Genomic DNA, 11,725 nt, shown 5'->3' on the forward strand with positions numbered 1-11,725 from the left:
TAATATTTTTAATTTTCGGGACTTACGATCTTTTTGCGCCAAGTTATAAAAGTGTAAAAACTTAATTTTATCGCAAACAAAAGAGGACCGCCGATAAGAATTTGGCGGGGGCGGCGGAGGGCCTCTTTAGATTAACTTTTCTATTGTATGAAATTTTAAGTTGGTCTAAAATAATCTTTTATGCGATAGATTTTCGTTTGCGCATTTACAGTACGATTTTTGTTACACATTTATATGTATAGTGGTACTGGTTTTATCGGATAACTATTGGTTACAGTAGTTAAATCCGAATCGGTGAACCCTCCGATCTTTTTGAAGCGACACTATTTTTTGTATTTTTAAACGCTGATTACGAATATGAGAATAAAAATTTGCGACAAGGTCATTTTCAAGGTCAAAACTAAAAAACTGAAGAAATATAACTTAAATTTTATAAACCTGTTGATTATTTATTAATTTTGTACGATATATAATTTATGTACGACTGTTTTGTTCTTCGTGTGTTTTTTTCAGATTCTTGCATGGTATCGTCTCCTCCTGACGCTCGATCTCTTTTGGCCGGTCCTTATACGCTGTTCGCGTATAGTGTTTGTTGGTGTCGGTACGACAGGTATCCTAACCTCACAACTGTCAGATTTTAACAATTTATAACTCTCTTAGTAGTGCCGAGCGACAATTTTAACTTGCAAATTCGTGTTTTACAGGCAAAAATACACGATCCTATGAATTTTCATGAAAAACGGAGAATGAGAGACTCTCCTTCAGTATTACCTGGAGACTTTATCGACAGTGCTTGAAAATGGGCGTAGCGGAGTAGTTTCAAAAATAAAAGTGGGCGTAAAGCGCTGGAAACTGCTTAGCGAAATGGTAACAAGTAAAACTCATCAATAAGACAATAAGACCAGAGTGGCCGCTCTCATGTTTCTCTCTGGTATCAGGTAAAACGCCGGCGTGGCCGCCCTCAGGTTTCTCTCTGGTTCCAGTAATTCCAGTGGCTGCTCTCAGGTTATGTGCCAGGTACGTGTGTACAGGGAATTGAGCGCGTAATAAATCTGCGATACAACGATTGCGGCCTGACAAGTCGGCGAAATGGAGAACATGAAATACATCTACCATCTGCCGTTCTTGGAACGGCTGGAGTTTTGCAAAATTATGAACCAAAACGACAAGTGGGAGGCGTTGGCTGGTACGTGACCAGGAAGTCTCGTTGCATTCCAACTCGCTTGCTTATTGCTCGTCTTATTCGTCTCGATCACCTGCCGCATGAGTTTGCGTTAGATTGCATCTCTCTTTCAACTTTTGCGACGGAGTTTTGCTTATCGCTTAGCAGTCTGTAACAATATTTTTTCTATATTAATGTAATATCTGCAGGCGCTATGCAATATGACGTCCTGACAATACAAAACTTAAGAAAGGAGAAAAATCCCACGGATGAACTCTTGACGCTATGGGGTAATCTCAATCATACGATAACGGAATTATTTGTGTTGTTGTCCAGAATACAGCACTATCAGGCAATGAAACAGCTATTACCTTTTGTGGATCGAAAATTTCACAGGCTTCTGCACAACGGAGAAGCCAACTTGCAACACGTGGCGCGCACGCAGGCGGTCAACAAGAATACCAAAGATTTAAAGATCGGCACGCAGAATTTTAATCAATGCGCACTGCCGCAGCAGAGTGTCAATAAAGTCTTAAATCAAATGGCACAGTTGGGCATCAGCCCAAGCAACTCCAATAATTTATTAGTAGCTTCGCTGGCAGCTGCCGCTGCTGTTTTCTCACCGTCTCCGCAAAATACTGGTAGCAATGAGAAAAAGATCAATGAATCGCCACTGCCAAGAACAGAATCTACCTTGCCACAGGCAAGCTATAGCGAACTAGCTATTGCCACGGATGGATGGAATCAGCACAACGTATTAGGAAGAGGTGGTTTTGGAACAGTCTACAGAGGTACGTTATTTAATTTATTTATTAACGTGTGGATTACTAAAAAGATTGTTAAATTAAGAACGTTTGATTATCTTAAAGGTTTCCTCAAGTAACATTTGTATATGTTGCAGGCATATGGAAAAATACCGATGTTGCAATAAAGAAAATCCGACAGAAAGGATCCGACTCGGATGAAAGTTACAAACTGCAGCTCCAGCAGTCATTGAAGGAAATAAAGATCTTGAATTCTCGTACCCACGAAAATATCTTGCCGCTATATGCATACAGCCTTGGTGGCGAAGCACCGTGCTTGGTCTATCAGCTCATGAAGAACGGATCTTTAGAAGATAGACTACTATTAAGGCAAAAGACGAAACCGTTACTGTGGCTGCAAAGACATGACATTGCCAAAGGTATAGCACGCGGATTGCAATACTTGCACACCATCGGGGAAAAACCGTTGATCCATGGTGATATTAAAAGTGCGAATATTTTGTTGGATAAAAATTTCGAGCCTAGAATTGGAGATTTTGGTTTGGCGCGGGAAGGTCCCGATAGGGACAGTATGAAGGTAAGTAACTATTAGTAGGTAAATAAAATAAAAAATGTAACGTGAATGTGATTTTTAGTCAGCTAGAAAACTACACAAGATGTTTTCTTAAAGATTTAAATACTAAATGTAATATAATTTGATGATTTTATTACAATGGGCAATTGTTATGAAAAATTGTTCATAATAATTATTAATTATTAGATCAGCAGAATCCATGGAACTAGACCCTACCTACCGGACGAATTTTTACGTGACAAAAAATTGTCTACAAAAATAGACTCTTACAGTTACGGTATTGTCTTGTTCGAGATGGCAACTGGTCTTCGAGCCTACGACGATTCACGGCCCGAAAACAAATTACTGGTACATTTAATTGAATCATCGAAGAACAATCTGTCGTTATTGATAGATAAAAAGGGAGGTGAATACAACAAAGAAGTGTCTACAAATTTACTGTCTATAGGCATGTGGTGTGCCAATGAATTTGCCCAAAATCGACCTACAATGGAAATTGTATTTGAAACATTGAATAACTTGTGAAATTTCATAAGCATTTGGTTGCATATGTTTGAAATACAAGTTACACACACGCATGCACACATGTAGATAATATATTGTAAATACTTATATCATTCTTATCGAACGTAATTAAATAATTTCTATACATATATATTAATCAGTTTTATTGATAAATTTTAATTTTATAAGACAGCTAACACTACACGCTCCTCTTATTATATTTTTATTTCCTTGAAATATTCAGATACATATGGATTTATAATTAGATCACTAACAATAATTATAAATTGCCAATTGTATTCGGTACAAAAATAAGTTTTATCGAGATCAATGAAAAGCAGCGCATAGTGTTAAGTCATAAAACTTCTTTCTTTAATTGTATTTAATATTCCAATATACTATCATTTACAATGCTGTTGTGTCAGAATTACAACTTTTATTTTTCTTTTATTTTATATTATATACAATAAATTTATTCGTCATTGGAGTATTTTTTTAGTATATTAAAAGTAGAGATGTACACGATAAAAACATCTGTAACGTTATCACATTTGCCGTGTTTAAACTTAAAGTTTAATTGCATTGAGGTATACATATGCATCGAAAATATCTTAAATATATCATTCGTTTATATGTACATTTTATCGTGCATTACCTAAATTTTCTTCGCGCTATGATGATTTCATGTAATTTCTATCACTATGGTGGACATGCTGCAGATAAAAAATTATCGCAAGGAGAACAAGAGAATTTCATCGATTCGCTTCATTCTAAACCGAGTCACGCACCGATGATAGTAAGTCTGTGAAAAAGATCACATCTCTTCCCCGTATTTCCACTGATGTGATCACATGCGCGAACATTTCACCAATATTCACTATGGCATCTAATTATCCACCAAACAATCTGTCTTTGACGCAATCCTGTTGACCGTCGGTAAAATATGAATGGAAGTATATTGACCATTGCATAGCGGTATCCTCAAATCTGGATTGTCGTTACTGCTGACCATTTCCTGCTCCTGCTGCTGTTGCTGATTAAGTATCCATACAATGGAAATCAGCGATAACACTGACATCGTCACGCCGATAACACCAAGCAGATACATCACCACTGTCTGTGCAATCGGTAATATTTGAAGAGCTAACTTCAGACAAACTATCATAAAGGTCGGCAGCGACAAAATGTGCTGCAAGAAAAAGAAGGGAAAAGAAATTTATTGCATAATTTAATAATAAAATATGATATGTATATATACAACATTTATATATTTACAAAAAGTATTTTCGTAAATATACAAGAATATTATTTCATATAAGATTTCTAATCGTACTCGTACTGTGATGAAAAGCTGTGGGTTATCAGTATGAGAAATGTGTATTTAAACAATACAGAACTTTATATAAAAACTAATCAGAAACTCTTCAGGGTCACCAGCAAAAATTAAAAACATATAATTTGGTTGACCATATCTGGCAATTTTAATGATTTAGTATCGCTACGTTTCGACCATGGGTTTTGGCCCTTTTCAAGCGAGTGTAACTACAAATTTAAATTTTACAGATTGATACAGTGTTAACATTTGTGATATTAATTTGATATTAATTTTTATATAAAAACTGTATGCGTCGGAAGAAATGAAAAAGAAAAGAATGTCAAGAACAAATTGAGAAAAGAAATGACATTTAATAACAGAATTAAACAAGATTATCGAAGTGCAACTAAAAAAAAATTCAATCTAACTTCGGATATTTCCTAATAACTTCTCAATTATTTCATATTATCAATATGCGTATTTCAGGTTGAGTGATATTTTTTCATGGAAACATCAATGATAGTGTTGCAGCGTAAATCACGGCTAGTTATAGGTGCAATAAAAGAAACAAATTAGAGAAAGCGGAGAGAAATATGTCATACAAGTATATCGTAGCTTTCAGAGAAGGCGATCTTTATAAATCAGTTACAAAATTACTCACCATATCGATCCATATTAAGGGCACCGTTATGTTATTGAATGCCGTAATTTTAGAATTGTAACGTGTGCGTTGCATTACCAAATTTGTCTGAACCCTAGAATGAAAGACTAAGGGAATACCGATCAACTGAAAGAATAAGAAAATTATTAGCTTGCGCTCAAGTTTATGTATCTAAACAAACGTTAGAAAATCAGAAAGCGTCAACATTTTTTTACTTTCACTCACTCATGAATTTCATTTTAAGAAAATAATTGTTCCATTGTACAATTTGAATAATAATTTCAAGTTCTTTATGAAAATACCTTTCGCTATAATGCACTTTTAACATCCTGATCGCAATATGTTTTATTTATGAAAAATTGTACGTGAAGCTTGAAATATATTAGCATGTGTATCAATTAGAATTTAATTATTTTATGTTAGAGAAACTCATGATGTCGACAGCTGCATGTCATCATTACATAGACGTTAGATAAGTTTGAAATAGCAATAGATAATGGCCCACTTTCGAATGCGTTCTTCGTACGCAATTCTGAGAAATTCCATGGCGATTGAATAATCTGTACGTAAGACTTATCTAATCGTAATACAAAGTGGCGTACATGAAACCGGCCCCGAACAGTCTTTTTAGCTATATTTTACGCTTGGATCCGGTTTTATGTCGCCACCCTGTATAAGAATGTATATAATTGATGAGTACTAATAAGCTTATCTAATGCAATTATGATCCTCAATTTGCTGCTAGTCAATAACTCGCGTGAATTTTTCTCCAGCAATGTCTCTTCAAAAGAATGATTTTCGCGATATATTTTCACAACTTAATATCAAATTATGCTTTCAGATTTGCAACTATTTTGAATATTTAATATTATTTACCGGCTGCAGAATTACATAAGACTCGTGCTTCTCTCGATCAGGCTCAAGACCTTCCACATCTTCCAGCAAACTCGGATCAGCATCGAGAAAATGTGGGAGCGATACCGCCGCCGGGATATCTAAAAACCAGATACATGAATTATTTATTAAGCTTCTTGACAATGAGTCTTCTTAAAGGGAACGTACGTATCTTTGCGACATTGAACGAGAAAATATCACAGCTATACGATAATTTAATACAGACTCAAAGGAAATGGCGTGTAGAAAGGCCATGGCGTAAACTCGCTGCTTTTATAACAATTACGCAATGAAACCGTATAGCGAGGGAATTAGAATTTCATAGACGCTTCATTATCTCATAACATATATTTGGTATTCTATCAGTAAATTACATTATGTCTAACGAATTTCTGCAAAAAAAAATTATAAATCCGCATTCATAATCAATACGCGCTCTTTAAACGTGGTTGAATCAAATTATTTATAGGAGAGAAATACTAGAGGAAGAAAGAAAGAAGAATCTCGAAAGAATACGTACTGTAGTAGCACGGTGATAAATCAGACAATCCTTTCTTCAGACAAGTCTTCATCTTACGGCAATAACATTCATTGTCCGGATTCAGATCGGGCGGATCAGCGAAATCATCCGCGAGGGTGTAAAGGTATCCTGGTATGCCGTTTTTTGTCCAAACTTCTTTTCTATACGTAATCTGTAGCGCACGACAAAATGATTTCCTGAAGACCCTAAACTTGGCCCGCTTATCGATGTGCGGTGGGAATATGGTACCTTCCGTGGCGCCTTGAAGTGTGTTACAAACTGTATTCCTAAATCGACAAAAAATACTGTTTAAATCTGAAATAACAGTACTATTTCATACATTTTAATCGAATACCGATTGATCAACGTATAAATCTTAATACAGAGTTTAATATGATTCAAACGTATAAAATACAATACATTCATCTGAAATTTTATCCATTTTATTATTTTTTTAAAATTGCTTCTTCATACAATCTCTTCAACCTTTATAAAATCATGATTTATAAAATCATATGTATTAACTAAGATAACTAAAAATTAATTTGTTATCGTGTGATAAATTTAAGAACATTGCTGGAATGTTTCAATAATGTCTGCCTGTCTATCTATTTAAATGGGAGAACATAGTTTTCCGCAGAACAATTATTAAACAATTATTTACTCTTTTCGCGTTTCGTTGCCCTCCGTTTCGACGTATCCCCAATTCGCCAAACCGGGGCTGCCATTCCATCTGTCGATGCTGAGATATCGCCCTTTCTCTTCCATTATGTTAGCCTGTTTATCCATATATACCGTTATGATGTTCTCACCCTCGTCGTACATCTACAATAATACAGATATAGGTTTTTGTGTAAATTTTATCATAAAATTGGTTTTGGTTTTTTATTATTAAACGCTTTTCAAACACATTATTTCCTTCATAGATGATACGATCCACCTATCTATTCAATTGTTGTTCGAAAAATTATTTACAAGATAAATTTAAATATATAATACCTGTGAGATTAAACGTTTCCATAATCAGTACCAAAGACAAAAATGCGCATTAATTTATTGGAAACGGAAAGACCATTAAGTCACGTTAATTAAATTTATGGAAGCGCAACAGTTTGTGCAATTATGTGTGATAGCAAAGCGATAAACGAAAAATAATTGGTTCACTCAGTCAAAAACATATTTCATCGCTTCTAATTTTTTTACGCTCTTAATTTTAATGAATCGGTACTCGTGGACCTTACGTACTCTAGATTAATATATACGCGTTAATGATTTATCACAACAATTATTTTACGATTGTCAAACATGGTGATTTTCTATTACATTAAAACATTTAAATTTGTGAAAGTCTTTCCACAGGTGATAAAACATAGATAGAACCATGAAACACACGCATACACTACACAAATGAGATTCGCTAAAATATTATCCATACAGCAAACAGTGTCACAAACATATCTGGGAGATATCTAAATATTACAATATCTGCTACCAAAATCTATTCAGATATCGCTTGAATATCTGAGAGATGTTTTCCAGATTCTAAAAAGTCATGATTATTTCATCTGAAATTTGATATCTGATTTTATTAAGTAATAAATAATTATAAAAGAAACAAATAAAAATATAGACAATAATTTTTTAAAAGAGATATTAAAAAAGACATCAGATATCCTTAAAATATTCAGGATACATTATCTACGAGATATCTGATTTAAGTATCAGATCTTTTGCTGTGTGGGTAAAGTACAGTGGTGCAGGATTTGACATAAAAAGAGCTGGTGAATAAACTTTCAAAATGTTAAAATTATCCACCGCTCTACGCCATTTGCAATGATTTGTTATCAGAAGTCACGATATATATTCACCGATATCAGTGCCTAAAGTAAAATTTTTTAAATACTCTTCAAGATCTTTTTAATGCGTTATTATTACTGTTATCATGATATATGTGTTTTGCAGTAATGCGTCTGTTACAAATCTCCATAACATGTTACCCAAAGTCGCCGAAAAATCTGTTTGATTACTCCTCGTGCATGCCATTTTTTACGTACTCATAAATAAAGTAACAATCTTGTTAGATATCGCAAGGACAACTTGAATTATTAGTGCGATAAAGAAAAAATCATGCGTATCTCTTGGGACCATAGGCCGTACAGTGCTTAAAGTCGTTAACGCTAACCTCATGAACCCTGAAACGAGCGTGCGTAAATAGTGAAAGGATCAGCGGCTCGCAATTGCGAAAAACGACGGCAATTCAAGACACACGGGTCCGCGACACTGTCTCAATTGCTTTCGCGCGTACTTACTGTTGTATGATCACGATCAGGGTTGTGCCATAGATTATCAAATAATACTACCTGTTACATGTACACACACTCACTCCCCCCCCCCTCTCTTTCTCTCTCTCTCTCTCTCTCTCTCTCTCTCTCTAAAGAAAATGTGACAGAAATAAAACATGTATGTATGTAATAGAAATAAAACAAAACAAAAATGTATAACATTGCGAAATTTAGGTTTAAAAAAAAAGTGGTAAAAACAGGCAGGCTCTTTTTCAAAAAGTTAAATTGAGACAAAGCTTGAGTAATATTTTTAATTTTAATAAACTGTGTTATCAAATTTTCGTCCAATTTGACGAATAAAAAATATATTGTAATTGAAATTGCTTTAATTAAATAATTCTCTCCGTTTTGAAATTACTCTCCAAGTACAAAAACAATCATCCTCCATGTACAACCTAACGTACATTAAAAAATTGAGAGAGAGAGAGAGAGAGAGAGAGAGAGAGAGAGAGAGAGAAAGAGAAAATTAGCTAGTGTTACTAGTGGCTAATCGTGCATAGAGAATGCGTGCGCTTGAGTTAATTTGCATACGATGTGGATTTCAGACAGGATGTGTGGAAATTAATTTTCTTACTACGAGCAAAATTCCTCTTTTTCGAATTATTCCATCCAACATCCATTATTTCTTCAGGATCCAAACATTGGGGACAAGAAGTTATTCTGAAATATGATGATGACATTACTCGCGATGGTAAAGTTGTGCTGAGAAACCGGTTTCTTTTTATGCCAAAACCTAAGTGATCTTCCAGTCTTCGATAATGTGCAACAAGATTACAGAACTTTTAATAAGCGACCGATTATGCAGTGCCAATGGCAACGTCCAGCAGAAACAGCATGCTATGCTGTTGATTTTTTTAACGTCACTTAGCGGTTTAATCAGTTAAGTTTCCCAATCACACTTTTTTCCATTTGATAAGAGTTGGTTTTTCCAACCCCTTGGTAAACTAACTATTGGTTGGTTAAATCGTATAACTTATACCTTTGTTTAATTCGAAGGAAAAACAAAGACATATATACATGATTTAATTATTAGTTAATTTATCAAAAGATTGGAACAACCGGCCCTAAGCGTACTACAAATATATTGGAAAAAATGAGGAGCGCTTAGTAAACATGTTGGAAAAGCAGAAACTACCGTTCAGCAAAAGTTGTTGCAAGATTTACTGTTTGCGCGGTGTAAAACGCTTACCAAGCTGCTTTCTTTGCTGAACGCAGCTTGACGCAAATGACGAAGATTTTTTATTAGAATTTTTATTATTCGCCTCATTCTACGATAAAATAAATGGTCGTAATAACATTGTAAAATCGTATGTACATTTTTCCATTCAAAGGTCAGATACAAGACGAATGGTTGTTAACACGTTTTGCACAAGACCGCGTTTGTTAAGTGTTCGACGGAAATGCGTCTGGATTCTAACCAGTTTATCCACGATGTAGTAATCGCGAATGAACGCCGGCATTTGTATGATTAATTAAAACGCACCCCCTTCCCCTTTCCCTTGGATTTCACCCTGCGCCGCTGAAACTTTCGGTCACTTTCGGTCACTTTTCCAGCTGTTTTGTGAGCCGTACGTTCGAGTGCGAGCTCGATGAAAGCGAGCACGCCGGTGAAGCTATAACTTCTACGTCCGGTTTTGCCAAAGTACGTTTTTATATGCCTAACGATTAACTGTATCGATAAGAACTAGGCCGCAATAAATTTATTGATTGACCAATCACCTCAAACTGGTTAATTGATAACTGTAAAGTTTTTTTTTTCGCTGCCGGCTAAGTATACGCTGAAGCGCATTCCCCTTCTGAATTTCTAGACTTCTTAACGCTTGGAAAACACGCAGTTATTGATGACCGAAAAGATTTAACAACATGATAAAAGCCAACTTTGCACACACTGGCGCTATCTGCGGAACTATACATTTTAATACAGCAACCAAAGTATTGAAGAGTTATTTCGAAATATTATAAATGAATAAGATTTAAATAATAACTTTTCACTATTTTTACAGAATATATCAAATGTACTAAATATTTCTACAGAAGACATCATTATCTCATGTATGCATATACATACATGTGAGGTAGCAAAGAGAAAATTGAAGATGCTTTTGTTCGCGGATTTACCTATCTCGCCAATGATGAATATTTTTACCAGGCGTATTATCTAGCTTTCTCTTCTATTGCAATGCAACAAGCCAAAGAAATACTTTTGCATCGTAGATATAAATATTTATATTAAATTATCTTAAATATACATTCAAATAAAAATGGGATATTAAGCAATTGATTATTAAGTAAGCTGATAAATGTGCCTAAATATATTTTCAATGATTGCAAAATAATCTTTTATAATATTATATATTTCAATGGATCGTTTGAGATATAAGAAATCGGTTTACTCACCCTATCTAAGAGACCGAGTTTTTGGAAGTTGACAAACTTCGGCACAATTCCACTGGCCAATGTTACCATTGAATCCTCGTAACCCCAGAAATAATCGTAAACCGTCATATTAAGAATCGGTTTCGCTTTCATCAAATTAGTCAGTTGTACAAAAGGATAATTCACCATAAATCCGGAATCACTCAAAGCGGATGAAGCACCCTGCATCATAATATTTTTGTGCGTATAGTAGTCTTGCAAAATTATCCTAAATAATCCTAAATATTAAATTGAATTGAACACAAAATTTTTAAGATAAACGAACATATACATTAGTTTCACTCATATGAATAAACAAATTTGTATTAACAAAATATGCCTTGAAGAAAAGATCGTGAAAATGTCTTTTTAAAGGATGAATACTCCTAATATATAAAAATATAGATTGAGCATACACAAGCTTGCAATGTATTATACATATACATACAGGGTGTCCTGAAATTCGCGAATCAAAATACCATAGCAAGAATGTCGTCGAAAAAATAAATTGAAAAGTTATTTGCCATTTTTCGTTCCGAGCAGTAGTTTTTTTTAGATAAAAAGGTTCAAAACG

At 34.5% G+C, this 11,725-nt stretch overlaps 2 protein-coding genes across 8 annotated transcripts in view; one reads left to right on the forward strand and one right to left on the reverse strand.

Moving 5' to 3' along the window:
• The first annotated feature begins 518 nt into the window (after positions 1 to 518).
• LOC105563659 (serine/threonine-protein kinase pelle) lies at positions 519 to 3,155 on the forward strand. 4 transcript variants are annotated; one of them, XM_012015425.1, is made up of 6 exons: positions 519 to 610; positions 705 to 867; positions 939 to 1,186; positions 1,372 to 1,953; positions 2,064 to 2,503; positions 2,687 to 3,155. In XM_012015425.1, exons 3-6 carry the CDS (start codon positions 1,090 to 1,092, stop codon positions 3,023 to 3,025), a joined length of 1,458 nt encoding a protein of 485 aa, XP_011870815.1. In that variant the 5' UTR covers positions 519 to 610; positions 705 to 867; positions 939 to 1,089; the 3' UTR covers positions 3,026 to 3,155. The 4 variants fall into 4 exon arrangements, with proteins under 4 accessions (XP_011870815.1, XP_011870814.1, XP_011870816.1 ...); XM_012015424.1 differs by having other exon boundaries at positions 540 to 867; XM_012015426.1 differs by having other exon boundaries at positions 540 to 867; positions 984 to 1,186.
• A 199-nt stretch (positions 3,156 to 3,354) lies between these two features.
• Positions 3,355 to 11,725, reverse strand: part of LOC105563660 (scavenger receptor class B member 1-like) — a 23,005-nt gene continuing 14,634 nt past the window's right edge. For all 4 annotated transcript variants that reach the window (XM_012015428.1, XM_012015429.1, XM_012015427.1 and 1 more), the window contains 6 exons: positions 11,134 to 11,334; positions 7,059 to 7,219; positions 6,395 to 6,681; positions 5,857 to 5,975; positions 4,981 to 5,106; positions 3,355 to 4,193 (listed from right to left, as the gene is read on the reverse strand). In XM_012015428.1, the coding sequence (XP_011870818.1) occupies positions 3,891 to 4,193; positions 4,981 to 5,106; positions 5,857 to 5,975; positions 6,395 to 6,681; positions 7,059 to 7,219; positions 11,134 to 11,334 (1,197 nt within the window). In that variant the 3' untranslated portion in view covers positions 3,355 to 3,890. The remainder of the gene's footprint in view (positions 4,194 to 4,980; positions 5,107 to 5,856; positions 5,976 to 6,394; positions 6,682 to 7,058; positions 7,220 to 11,133; positions 11,335 to 11,725) is intronic.

Source organism: Vollenhovia emeryi, unplaced genomic scaffold (genome assembly GCF_000949405.1).
Source record: "Vollenhovia emeryi isolate VEMERY1.0 unplaced genomic scaffold, V.emery_V1.0 DF939172.1, whole genome shotgun sequence".
Taxonomy (NCBI): domain Eukaryota; kingdom Metazoa; phylum Arthropoda; class Insecta; order Hymenoptera; family Formicidae; genus Vollenhovia; species Vollenhovia emeryi.

Coding starts and splice junctions, on each gene's coding strand:
- LOC105563659 (XM_012015425.1), top strand. CDS start 1,090: ATGGAGAACATGAAATACATCTACCATCTGCCGTTCTTGGAACGGCTG. Junction 1,954..2,063: donor TTTTGGAACAGTCTACAGAG/GTACGTTATTTA, acceptor TATATGTTGCAG/GCATATGGAAAAATACCGAT. Junction 2,504..2,686: donor CCGATAGGGACAGTATGAAG/GTAAGTAACTAT, acceptor ATTAATTATTAG/ATCAGCAGAATCCATGGAAC.